Below are 13796 nucleotides of genomic sequence, written 5' to 3'. Positions count from 1 at the left end.
TGCAGCAGGATGAGGATATTCCTCATCACAAGCTGTACTTCAGCAAACCCCTCTCCAAGGCTGGCCAGACAAGGACCACGCTACTAAGCCGCCTCCCTACACCCTGAAGCCATGCCCAGACCCTCAGCTGGTCCCCTCTGCTGTCCCCTGGCAGCAAACACAAATTCTGTGCCTCAGTGGCCAATGTCTCCCATTCTCCAAGCTTAAAATAACCAGCATCTGGCAAGCTCAGGGGCACCTGCCTTCAAAGTATTTTCACCTGTTGTGTGCAGAGATGGATGGGAATGGGCTCACGTTCAGCAGAGCAGCTGAGGAGCAGAGAGCATCTTTACAGGGATTTTCCCTCTTTGCCTGTCTCCAGCAGCTCCCCAAGGGGTACAAGGGCAGGGGAATCTTGCTCCGAGAGAGCTGGAGCTTTTCCCTGGGGAAGGAGATGTGAGCAGGGACTTTTCCCTGGGAGAGGGAGATAAGACAGGATTTCCTCTGGACAACAGGAAAACCCTGAACTGGGTGTGAGGAGGAGCTTTGCAGGGTTAAGTGTTTCACTGGAAGGAAACACAGGGAATGTCAGCATTCAGGGGCGTTTGCAGGAAGGGTGAGAAAGGACACCCATGGCCCAGGCTACAGGAACATCACCCAACTCAAGTCACCTGAGTCTGGATAGCAAACTGGAGCAGCCAGGTGGAGATCCCAGGCATCCCAGCTCCTGCAAGGGGGGATGGGGATGGGCATGGGCATGCCCCGGAGCAGAACACAACTTACAGGAGACCCCGTGCTCCAGTAGAACCTGACCCATGAAGCAGTTGGTGCCTGCACAGCCCCATGAAAGGGGTATTTTAGGGCAGTTAGTTGTTTCTACCAAAGCTTTTATCAGGGGTTGCTTTTGGACAGGCTGTCACCGTCCCTAGGACTTGCACTGACGCAGCAAGCCAGGCTCCCGGTCTCCCAGCCCAGGCTGCTTCACCACTGCTCCGCAGACAACACAAGCTGTACCCAGCCTTTGGTGCTTTGTAGAAAGCCTCAGCGAGGGGTCCAGCCTTTAATCACACCTCAGATGGCAGTTCCTGGAACCACCACGGTGATTCCTGGCAGAACTTGATCACCATAGCTCGAGAGGCAGCTAAAAGTATCATCCCCGTGGGCCAAAAGGGCCCTGCCTGTCTCCAGGAGGAGATCTGCAAAGCAGTGTAGAAACCCTCCCCATGCACGGTAAGCAAATCCCCTCCTGCAGTAAATAGCAAGGGCACGGTGCCGGAGTGTGACAGAATGAAAGGACACGCGGGTACCTGATCCTTCTGGAAAAACGGAGCTTGGAGACATCTTCCAGAAACCGGTGACTTGAAACCAGCTGCTCAAAGGCCAATTAAGAGCTAATGGGGATAACAGCTCTCAGTTACAGGCTTTGCCTTTCAGTGGCCAGGAGCCTATCCAAGGTGGTGCTTACGCTGCAGGAGGCCAGCTTTGTGGCTGCTGGGGACACGGGGGCAGAGGCAAACCCATCCTCGTGCCTCATCATATTGCCCTGGGACAGGTACGACCAGAGCATACAGCCAGTGCCCAGCTCCTGAGGGACAGGGACCACACGGGGTCTGGGGGCTTCTTGGGACACACACTGTGGAGGAATCCTGCAGCCATACTCATTTCCAGCTTGTGGGAACCTCCCAAAGGGTTTATCCCCTTTGCCACAGTCTGAAGCCAGACAACTGTTGCAATTAGCTGGGGGCTAATGAGGGGCTCACTGGTGCAATTACTTCAAGTGAGTGTTTTAGTGATGGTCATCAAAATGCTGAGTCTTGGCACTCTCCTCTCACGCAAGGCAGAAGGAGAGCGGGTTTGCAGGGGCAGATCCCCCTGTCTTAGCTGCTTTCTGCCTGGCTCAGCATCCTTCCCCATCCTGTCCATGCCACCCACAAGGATCACATCCCATTGTATGCCCCTTTTCCCAATCATGGGCTTCAAACCAGGAACATAACTCATCCTCTTTGGTGTCAGTGAAGGTGTGGGGACAGAGCCACGGGTCCCCTTCCTGGTCACCCTCTGAGCAGCACACTTCACCAACCACATGATTAGGTACCAGAGCCACTGGAACAGCCCCCCTGCCCTCCCCTTTCACCAGGTCCAAGGACCGTGCTGAAGCCCTGCAGTTGGGTCCCACACTGTCCAGGGTGGAAGAAATCAGCACCAGTGGCAGTCTGGCAAAGCAAAGAGGCCTCCCTCAACCGGAGATGAGACCTTTGCTCTCAGAGCAGCCAGGGACAAAGCGACAGACGAGATAATTCCTACAGCACCCTGACACCTCCATCCCAGCCTGGCACAGCCCTGTGGAAACATCCTTGCAAGTGCTGGAGCTCTTCAGCTCACCGACAGCGTTCAGTGCAGACGGACTGAGGTGCAGGGGCGCAAATAAAAGGACCCAACATACCAGGCCAATAGGAAACAGATTGGTTTTTACCTCGTGTCTATTAGGGACTGGATCTGTCTGCTTTTCTATCCCTTGGGCTCTCTGGGGAGGGCTGGGAGGAGGGCAGCTCCTCTGTCTTCCCCTCGCCTCATCCGCCTCATCTGGTGGCCTCGTCACTGCGAGCTGCTGATCTCATACATCTGCTAAACCTGCTACAAATGTCACCTCATCGACAGAAGCCGCTTGACAATAATAGGGCATTTCAACAAGCCTCCTGCTTCTATTTAGATGCAACACACATCCTTGTTCACAGTAATGCGTGTTGAATTATGCAGGAACCAGCTTTCAATTTGCTACAAGAGGCTGAGGAGACGCAGTGCCAGACAAAGCCATTTATTTCAGCTCGCTCTCTGGGGTTTGTTTTCAAGTCAGCACAACGCTGGCTACAACTCCCCTGAAGTATTTTTAATCCTGATAGCCGTCAGAGCCTCTCCCCGCCCCGCGCTAACCACCGCTGAGTTGTCTCCTCCAGAAAAGCCCTTTGCAAGCTTCATGGTGATGGGACCCTCTGGCTGGAGGGTGTTGCTCTCTGCTGGGTGCAACTGGGCTCTCCTGTACCTGCTTCTGGGGGGTTTCACTGAGGGATCGGCTCCTTATGGAGCAGGAAGCCTTACGCACTGGAAAGCTTCACCTACCAAGTCAGCCAGAAAGTGTCCTTGTAGGTAAAGGCCAAAAAGAGCATCCCCCAGAGGCAGGCAACACCTAAGAGTCCTGCGAGGAGCAGCCTGACTCTGAGATCTCCTGTCAAGCCCTGTCGGATAAAGTATTCCTGGCTCAATCCTCCAAGCTTCATATAAAGAAAGAGATAAAGTATTATTGTAGCAGAAAATAAATACCGCAGAGTACTTCCACTTGCTAGAAATAGCTGCATTTCATCATCTCAGCCTCAGAGACACCCAGCACAGAGCAATGGGAAATGCAGAGGGATATTTCAGTGTGTGACCCTGCGCTCCCGGGTCAGCCAGCCCACAGCCTGTGCCCCCTCTTAAGGAAGCCAGGAGATACCCCCCACTCCAGCCTCTCCCCTGCCCAGCAGCAAGGCCGGCAAAAGCTGCCAGGGTATTGTGGTGATCTGGACCCTCCGCAGCCCCGGGGACACCTCGCAGTGGCGGTGTCCCCTCCTGCTATCAGAGCATGCTGCAGGACAGCGTGTGCCACCACGGGAAATAAATGGGAAATAATACACATGCGGCTGACCCTGACCCCTACAGCACACTCCCAATGGCACATGGCCATTTATTTTTTAACTCTCCCCCTCCATCTCTTTGCTTTGAGACTTCCCAGTCCCTCAGCACCCCAGGGCTCACCCGGTGTACGCAGGGGTGGGGGTAACTAGCCCCACTTGTGACCCTGCTGCTATACTTTAGTTGCCTCAATTGCAGTCCTGCCTTTTCGAGCCATTGCCCTGTTCCCAGTACTTTGAGGGGAAGGGCGGCTGTTGAGGAACGGGGGCTGCACCCTCAGTGCTGCCTAGACTGGGCAGCCAGCGCCTTCTCTGCAGCAGAGCTCTTTATGAGGGCTTGGCACAGGGTCCATTGCAGAACGAGAATTCCAGAGGAGAGGCTGGCTCTCGCGTTTGGAGGTAGCTGTTTTGCAGGCAGCCTTTCTCTAAGCAAGGCTATAACCTGCTGATAAGGGAATCTCTTAGGAAAGGGACCAAGCCAGTTTCCCTCATCACAGCTTCTCACGTTTTTCCTACTTCCCTGTCAGCTACCTCTTGTCTACACAAGGTCCTGCTAGAGCCCAGATGCTTCAAGCAGGCCCAGTTATAAGGCAAGCTTCTAAATGGGAAAGGAACTTCCCAGCAAACTTCTCCAGGTTTTCTCTTCTTAGAGCCAAGCAGCTGTATAATTCTGCATCTGAAAAGTCACACCCTCATTTTACAGCTCTTATCTCTTTGCACTTCAGCCGCACAGGTCTGTTTACTGCCTTAATTGGACTCTGAGCTCTTCAGAGCACAGTGTCTTCCTGCCTTTTAGCACTAAGGGCTGTTAAATAAAATAAAATCTTCTCTGTGAGCCCTTCTAATTATGCCTTACAGTATCTGTTCCTTCCCTGTGGCTGTGAGACAGAAAAGTACCAGTACCAGTGGTTGCGTGGGGGCAGAGGGGTTGTTTCCATCATGCTTTCACTAAGCCCACACACGCTATCCACAGCAGAGTTAAGAAGTTCTATTTCTGAGCCCCATTTCTTTTCCTGTAAGATAACTCCTCTCTGCCCTAAGCTCGCTGCTCTGTTCCAGCTAGGCCAGTCCTGCTGCCCCATGAGCCACCCCTTCTGCCCCGAGTGCCCGGGATGGGGTTGGGGACAAGGGGAGAGGTGCCTTACCGAGCTCGGCGTCAAGCCCATATTTGCGTCAATGTACGTCTCTGTCTTTGGCTCCACTGCGAGTTCAGCTTCCAAGATCTTTTCCACGGGCATGTCCTCATTGGCGCTACTTGTTGATTCCACCTCATTCTCATTGCGGTCCTTCCCTCGCTGCCGCTCCTCCTGGACAGCTGGAAGTGGACAGAGAAGGGACAGCATCAGTCTAGGGCTCCTGGCCACAGTGTCACAGGCTAAGGAGGGACACTAAAGCTCCATGGAGCTACAAGCCCTGCACAGCCATGAAAACCTAAAGCATCCTCAGAGCTGGAGGATCACACGGACACCATCTGACCTTTCCACCTGTGTGGTCAGTGGGTCTCAGTTTGGATAATCCAAGGGGGTGTGAGGTTTGGGGAAGCTACTAAGCAGCCTTGGCCTGGGAGAGCTGCTCTGTGTGTGCTCTCCTGGGAGCACGGCAAGAGAGACTCCTGCTCAGACCTGGCCTCTGCTGGGAAGCACCCCTTCCGGCAGAGGAAGAGGCCCTGGAAACAAAAAGGTTAAAGACTGATGATGAAAAGTAAAGGAAGCAACATGGCGAGTCACCATGGGAGAGGGAAATGGATGGGTGAAGTGAGAGCATAAGGGAATCCTAAAGAAGAGAGAAATCGGTCAGCTTAAAGCGTAACTTCAGAGTCCAACGGTCTTCTGAGACTGCTAGTGCTGGACTCCCATGGAGGCCCTGTCACACATCGAGTTCCCTGGTCCAGCAGGGATGCTGATGGTTGCCGCGAGGCTCCCTGGCAGGACGGTGGTACCGTGGGACAGGAGCTGGGATCTGCCGGCAGACGCTCTATGCAAACCACCACCCTGCCTTTGTCTCTGGGCAACTTCTGAACAGACAGGAGAGACCTGTCCCAAATCCTGCGTGGCAGGAGTAACCCAGCCAGAAGCATGTCACATGCCGACGGGTTCATGTCTGAGCAGTACATAGATGAAAAACACTTACTAGATGCTAATAAAATTATTATTAATAACCTCCCTTTGAAACCAGCACACAGGCTTTCCCCAACCTTGGAAAGCAGCGCTGTGCAGACAGTTAGGCTGGTAACTATCTCTTCTCAATCATCACATTACATATCCAAAATCACATACTTTTCCACGCACCCCTGTTTCCCACAGGACGTTTTTAGCCCAGTCTCACTGAGAACAGCCCAAGCAACAGGAGTTTCCATCACTGGTCATGAGAGACAACTCCCTGAACTTCCCCAGCTCTTTGCTGAGGACCGGATGAGGCATTCGGTAACGCGAAAGGCTGCCACTGATTGACGATTATCCTAACGCGTTACCTCTCTGCTGAATTTGAAGCTGGTTACGCGATGTTCAGAGAAAGTGGCAGCGGCGCAGGTATTGCTCTAGGGAAATCAGAGCTGGCTGTAACACAATAAAGCTTTTTAGGCAATCAGTGGGACCAGCTCTATGCCAAGTGTGAAAATAAAACCTAGGATATAAAACTTATTTCTTAAAAAACAGGAAATTAAGACACATGCTAAAAAAGAGCCCTGTATGGACGCTGATCCCATGAATCCAGCTCCACCCCAGCACGCGAAGGCCTGGGGCTGATTTCCACTGCTCGCCCTCCCCTCCTGCAGCAGCCGCCGTGCTCGCTGCACATCAACAGCGTTCAGGCTCCTTCCGTGTGAAAGCTGTTATGCAAAAAACAAGAGGTTATTTTTTGCAAACTGCTCTTAAGTTTACGAGCTGCAGAGGCTCCCGAGGCCCATGCAACGTTTTCTGCTTGGTCTGCCAGAGCCAGGTAAGCTGCTGCTGTCAGAGCTCAGATTTGCATCATGGCTTTGGTCCATCCAGCTCTTGCCTGGCATGGATTCTCCTTCTCTCTTCACTTTTTCAGGCCAACATAAAATCCTGCTTAAATTTCTGCCCCCACCCCTACTCTTGCTTTCTTAGTCATCAAAATGCTAGAAATTTTTGCTTAACGCCAACCTTTCTTCAAGAGCACAGATGCACCAAAGCTCCTTTGGGCACATTAGAAGAGATAAAACACCTACTAAATAACAGAAAAGCCCGAGAGCAAGGCAAACCTTCAACAAACGAGGTTTTATAAAATGACTTAAATGCCAAAGACCTGATGCACAGCCGCAGCAGGCCGCAAGGAAAAAGGTGCAAAACGTGGTTCCTTGCTCTGAGATCAGCCACCTCCACCGCTGTCAGGAAGGGGTGTTAGTCCAAAAAACACATTGTCTTGCTCAGCTGCCACTGAGCTGGACACTGGGACTTGTGGAAAAGCATCTCAGTGGTCTGGGGAGACAGACAATGGCTACTTAAAGCCTTAAATCTGCAAATCTCGACCTCCTCAAACCCAACAGTCACATTCTTGTGACTTGTGAATCTTACAGGTCATCACAACAGCGTTTGCTAGTAATTAGGCTGAATCTAGCTGATAAAACGATAGACAGAACCGACAGATGGAGAGAGGTTAACACATACAGTTATTTCTATTGATCTGTGCTTCGAGCTGCCACCCCAGGAAGTCGGTGCTGCTGCTGGCTGTGGAGCTGGTCGGTGCAAAGCTGACTCATCCCAGCACGCTCAGCCCCACGCCAAGCCCCTGACCCTCGTCCCTGCCTGGCTGGCTGCTGGAAGCAGTGACACTCCAGGCAGAGCAGATGACATCTTCTCACTGAGTACGTCAGGTCCAAAGAGAAAGCAAGCCCTTGCCAGGGAGAGCGTTAACTGCTTTGCCACCACCATGTTTCCAAGAGCCAGCCTTCTCCAAAGCCAGGACAAGCTGGATTGCCTTGTGTGCCCCCTGCAGCTTGGATGACCTCCATCCAGCCCCTGTCCCAGGCTCTCTGGGTTGCAGGAAAGCAGTGACTGCTTCCCAACGCTTTGCTCAGAGACATGGATATCCTCCCTTCCCCCTAAGAAGCTGCCTCACACACAGGTCTTCACCGAGGTGTGACTCCGCAGGATGAGGTGACTGTTCTATGTGCAGTTCAGTTGCGGCTTGCTCGCAGGACTGTGTTACCACACGTTTGTGAACCCAACCCGCTCCTCACTTGGAAACAACACAGGACACTTGCCCAGCCCTGGTTGCTGGATGTAGCTTTCAGGGATGCCTGCGAGGCAGCGACTCCTCTAGATGTTGACTCTGCTGTAGATGCTGTTTTCTGTCCCTACGGGCAGCTCAAGGAATGAAGTGGGAACAGCTTCCTTCTTCATGTGAGCAACAGGTTCGCTCCTGCAACAGCTCTGTGCCCGGCCTTGGCCTACCGTTGCCACACCAAGTTCCCTCCAATGGACATCTTACTGTCACATCGTTCTTCCAGGTGTGGCACTCCCGAAGTTCCTCTTGAGGACCCAAAGGCTGAATTAATTTCAAATCCAGTGTCTCCACTTTCCTTGTTTCAGATTCACCCTGAAGCATCACACAGCTCCAGGGGTGGTAAGCCCAATGTGCCCTGAAAGGCACATGTCCCAGAAGCCTTGTCTGCTGGGATGGATGGTGCTCTATCCATGTTCTAGTTCCCCTAGAAACAAAGATCATGCTATTATTTGGTTCTTGTTGCTTTTGCTGCTTTTTTTTTCTTGCTTGCATGCAAGTTGTAAACTCACAGGCTAAAGACAAAACAGAGAGGTTCTGCAACTGGCTCCTCCATTCCCAATCCTCCCTTGCAGCACAATCAATGTACATTTAAGAAAAAATAAATATTCTCGACTCTAGAGAAGGCCACGAGATGCTTCTCCCTCCTGTCTGACACGTGGTGCTTCAGAGAATTAGCAAGGACAGAAGTGTGACAATTCCGGGGAGCTGCTTCTTCCGCCAGCTCCCTTCTCTTGCTTGTCACCGATGGCCCCTCTGCACCGTGTCCTTCTGCTCATCCTGCAATAAGATGGTGATAACGAGGTGGAGGGCTGGAGAACACATCCCTGCTGCTGCGGGCTGAGCTGCTGCTCACCAGGAGGAGGGAAGGGCTGGCAAGGGCTCTGCAAAACCAGCATGACCTTCCCACCTCCCACTTCCCCTTGCACTCAGTTACTGCCTCAGCAGACGGGCTCCTCTGGATGGACTATGGGGCTTGTCTCGGATGGATGTGGGGAAGCCATCGAGAGCAGCCTGTGTCCTAGTCCTTCCACCTCACTCAGGCTGTAGGTGTTAGACAAAATCCACTCTTAGGACTGTGCTGTCCCCAAGGATGCTGATTTGACACAGCATATGATCAACGGTGCGGATCTCAAATGCAGGAAGCATACTGCTTGCTGCAGCCCAGAAAACGTTCTCCTGCGAGGCAAAGCAGTCCCAAGCTGTCGTGACATGAGCCCGATGTGCTGCATCGTGTTTCCAGACGTGAGCTCTCCTCTGTGTTGATGGCTGTGCCAATGCTTTTATTGTTCTTCGAGGAGACTTGCATGTTTGAGAGGTTTTCTAGTCCGATTTTCCTAACATAAGGGAAGCATTTAAAGCTTGCAATCCACTTAAGGAGAGAAAAAGATGTTGTAGTCAAAGAGCTCCGAGAGGCAACCCCACCTCCCCCAGGTATGTCTCAGCCGAGCCAAGGACAGAAGCCTGTGTTTTCCATGGCACCTGATGAAGAGGTTCTCATGTTATTCTGCTTGATTTGGCCTGTACTTGCCTAAGGCTGGTTGCTGTCATTTTTCATCTCAAGCTTCTCAAGCCCACCTGCACTTCCCCAGGCCACGGTACAGCAAGATATGGAGCCCCATGTGTCAAGACCAGCTCTTGGTGACCTCTCGCTCTTTAAGAACCAACTTGTCTCATCCTGTGGACTGCAGACCAGACTCAGCTGCCCGGTTCCAAGGGCCAATGTGCAAAAATACCAGATTCATCCTCTGCCAGTTCACACATTAACACTGGACACCTTTGCCTTTGCTTGTGGTGCAGCATCCGATGGCTAACTAAGCAACTTCGAGCCCATGGCAAAGTGCACAACCAACCTAGCTCAGGTGCCCAAACCCCCAAACCAACCAGTGCAGGTGAGTTATGAACTTTCCATCTGCCGGAGAAAAACAAGCTGCTCACTGAGGCTCTGGGAAAGACTTGGAGGACACTGCTGAGAAACCACTGCAGCATCCCCAACCCCTGCCTCTCCATCAAAAGCCCTGCAATGAATGTCACTAAGTCCCTGCTCTTCGAGCCATGTGAACACCCACAAATCTCATCCTCTGGCAGAAGTTTTTTCCTTTTTAAGCCTTGGACTTGTGGAGAGAATCCTGATGCTGTGATCTGAAGGCTAATTAGATTAGATAAAGGAAAGAAGTCAAGTGTATGCTCTGTGTTCAAAGCCTGGTCATAGATGCAACATGGGCGCTTGCAGCCACGTCCCCCACGCCGCAGCACAGCCACCCAACCACGGACACTGCCACGCTTGGTGGGCACTGGAGCTCTTCTGCCAGAGGAATGTTAACAAGGGGAGGAGGAGGCACAAAGGGGCTGGGATTTTCCACCAAGGCACAGCCCCAGTGGGTAGGAGCATCCCAGGCTTGTTTGTTTGCTAGGAGAGACGTGGAGGCTACAGCGGCTCGTAATTACCGCTTACCCAGCGTTAATACAGATGAGGGCTTGTTTCTGAGACAAAAATCCATCCTTCTAGGAACAATAGCAAGGATGACTGGCTGGGGTTTGTTTCTCTTCGTGGGGGAGGCAGAGGGGGAAGGATAATTCACTTCCACCACAAATGAACTGAATGGAGTTTTCTCTGGAGGATAGATCCAGCGTCTGGAGTCCCTGGGCATGGAGATCCTGGCTCCATGGCGGACAGGCACCAACACTCAGCCTGGTTCTTGGGCATCATAAAAGCTGTGGGCAAACGGAACATGCACTTTCTGCCCTTGGCTCTCCTGTTCATCTCAGCTTGCCCTGACCCTCCCCCGCCTTCAGTCCTTCAGCTCCTTGCCATTCCCCGGCAGACACAGGGATCCACAAAGCAAGCAGGGATGAGGATGATGCTTTCCAGACCACTCCAACCTGGATGGATTTTGGAAACATACTCCTGTACCGCCAGGACACAGCACCCTCCTCCTGGAGAGTCCGGAGGCTCTGGTGGCCTCCACGACCCAAACCTGCTCAGTCTTCTCTGAGCCTACAAGTGGGTGGCTGCTTTATTTATGAAGTGCCGTGTGGAGGGTTATTGGGGATTTCCGTTTCGCTAGCGGTGGAATTTATTAGACTCTGCTGCCTTTTTATGAAGCTACGTCTTCGCTGTGTATCATTGGCATCTTGAAGCGCTTATGCCTGAGGTACCTGTTTATACGGCAAACACCAGAATAGCTGAGGAAACGAACTCAGATGGTGTTTCTTTGGCTGTGCTTTCATGTGCCTCCTGTTTTCGCAAAGATGCAGCTTTCCACTACTGTAAACAACCCCAAAAGCTGAGATACAAGAAATAAATGGTGGTGTTTTCTCCATCATTTTCAACAGAACTCTGCATTTTTTAAGACAGGTCAAATACCAACGTGATGATAAAAAGTAACTTCAGAGTGTTAAAAAAGTGCATTGAAACCTTTGCATGCTGCTAGTCCACGTGGGGAATGGCGCTGGAAAACAGCAGTAAAAATTGCTAACTCACTTCACTCTCAAAAGCCAGACACTGCCAAGTATAAGCAAACAGCAACATCGCTAAAGCAATGAGAGAAAATCGTAAACCAAACTCGTTTTTCTCAACCTAAGAGAATCCTTAAAAACAAAAAACAAACCCAGCATCATTTAACCAGCTGGTTTAAAGAGCAGCACTTTAAAGGATGTAAGAAACAAGCTCATTAAGCTGAAAGACATTTTCCATTCCAAAATTACTACTAAAAATAACTGTGCTCTTGAACCCTGCCCCTTCACTAGGGTATGGTCACTAGCCTGCTTTTACATTCACTTGGACAGCAGGTTGGAGACCTGAGCTCCTGCTCTTTCTCCCCAGACTCCTCTTGCTCCTGCTGGTGCTGAGAGATGCTCCAGGAGCCAGGATGGCTCCAGCTCTGTGGGGTGCAGGGGGATGCACAGCCATGGCCAGAGGATCAGGCACAGCTCGGGGACTGCTGCATTATTGCAAGGACTGAGCTCCAGGTCACTCTGGATTAAAACAGGGGGAAACTTCGGTCCCTCTGGACTAAGTGATGTATCTGGGCAGCTCTCCGAAGACACGCGGAGGTCTCCAAGCTGCAGACTAGAGTCACTGCTTGCGATGCTGTAAGTCAAACCCCTGCAGGTTAAATCCCTCAGCTCAATGGCAGCGCAAGCAAGAAGGAGAAAACCAACCCACAAACCCAGGAAAAGAGGAAGAATTATCTCAGGCTGTGATGTGTAATGAAGCCTTGGAGTCTGAGATGAAGCATGCAGCCAGAGAGAAGGTGTCCTGGAGCCTCAGAGCTCGACTCTGGATCATGTCATGGCAGCTGACGGAGGCAAGCTGCAGCCACGCCGTAGCCAGGCCACCGCAGTTAGGGTACCTGTCACCAGATTTAGGAATGATCTCGGGGGTCAGACATGCAGCCTGTCACTGGGGGAGGACAGCCTTCTGGTCTCCACATGGGTTATGGGCTTCCTGGAGGAGACACATCAACATTCGTTTTACCTAGTCATCACCAAACACTGCCATCAGCGCTCCGCAGTGCGCTCGGGCTGCAGGCTTCAGCTTGGCAAGTGGTAGCCCTGTGAACAAACTGGGCAGCCCAGCAGGTCCTACAGATACAGTCTGGCTCATGCGAGGAGCCGCTCGTGTCCGGAGGCAGCGCTGGGGGAAGGAGAAGCGGGAGACAGAGCGGGGCCAGGCTGCGCCGGTTCCCAACGTCTGCTCCCTGTGAGCCGGCCAAGGGCGGATGGCGGGAGCATGAGAAAGGGCTTCGCGCTGGTATTTCCTGCTTGCTGTGCGATCCGCCAGCGTTGCCAGCAATAGTGGGGCCTCGTCACACGAGATAGCAACGTGCTGCAACGCGAGGCCATGGCGTTTGGAGTCTCCGATGACTCCCTTCACCCCTGACGTTAACCCCAGCTAACGGCTCTGCCTGCAAGACGCCCTGATCCCAAGACCCTCAGTGTTCACTCCCACCTCCTCACAAGATCTCTGCCTCCCTAACTCAAAGGCACATTCCACTTTCTCCCTTTCAAATACAAGGCTGCTGATGCACAGACACCTTAGACCCTAATGAGGAACAGATCAAGCAGCGAGTTCTGCTTCTGGATGCAAACAGCCACCCCCACAATAATAATCCCTGCATTAGTCAAGATCCCTGATGGTAATCTTAATTTTGTTGACTATCTGGTATTTAGTGGGAGACAGAGTACAAAAACCAAAGCCTCACACAGCTGGCAGTAATTCATAGGAGAAAAATGTTCCCAGTTGCTTATTTATTATCACTGCAATACCTCAGAGTCCAGGAAGCTCATTCACTGTGAACACAGCGTCAAATCTATCTTAAATGGTTTTAACAGGGAGCAGCACAAAGAGATGCACGCACCAGAAGGAATCTTCCGCTTCTACAGGCTTTCCTCCCTTCCAGCCGAGCCTCGTAGCCCTGAAGCAATCCCGTCCTTCCAGCAGCACCCCACAGCCACCCCCGCCTCTCACCTCTGTCTGCCCTGACCAGGCTCCTTCCCACAGCACATGGACAAGGTCCATCCCTCCAGGCCTGCTCTTGCACCATCACCTGGACACCTTCCTGGTGTCGGGATCACACCCTTTCAGAGCTCCATGGCTGCCCAAGAGGTCCTGCTGATTTTAGTCGTTCAAGCCAACGTCTTAGCTCTGTAAGAGACCCTGTGCTGTTACCCTTCTGGCACAGGTTTTAGGGTATGAATGAGGCCACCAGCCCCTCTTCTTCCCAGCACCACTCCATAGGTCACAGCACTGCTCACCACCACGCAGCTTGCCTCTCTCACCAGAGCTATAGCACTTAGTTTAGAGGGTTCTGCTGTACTTTCATGACATACAAATACCTGTGGGCTACAGGAGAGATTCTTCCCCAGCAGGCATCTGATACGCCTTTATGTAGCTATCAACTA

The 13796-nt window shown here is 52.2% G+C and overlaps 1 protein-coding gene across 1 annotated transcript in view; it reads right to left on the bottom strand.

The window, feature by feature from the left end:
• The window catches only part of LOC104498185 (retinoic acid receptor RXR-alpha), a 44028-nt gene that overhangs the window by 12809 nt on the left and 17423 nt on the right, over nt 1-13796 (bottom strand). Inside the window, exon 5 of the mRNA XM_010141537.1 lies at nt 4790-4959. Coding sequence (XP_010139839.1) covers nt 4790-4959 — 170 coding nt within the window. The remainder of the gene's footprint in view (nt 1-4789; nt 4960-13796) is intronic.

The sequence above is a fragment of the Buceros rhinoceros genome, unplaced genomic scaffold (assembly GCF_000710305.1).
Source record: "Buceros rhinoceros silvestris isolate BGI_N320 unplaced genomic scaffold, ASM71030v1 scaffold16128, whole genome shotgun sequence".
Classification (NCBI taxonomy): domain Eukaryota; kingdom Metazoa; phylum Chordata; class Aves; order Bucerotiformes; family Bucerotidae; genus Buceros; species Buceros rhinoceros.
This window is presented reverse-complemented; position numbering and strand designations above follow the sequence as displayed.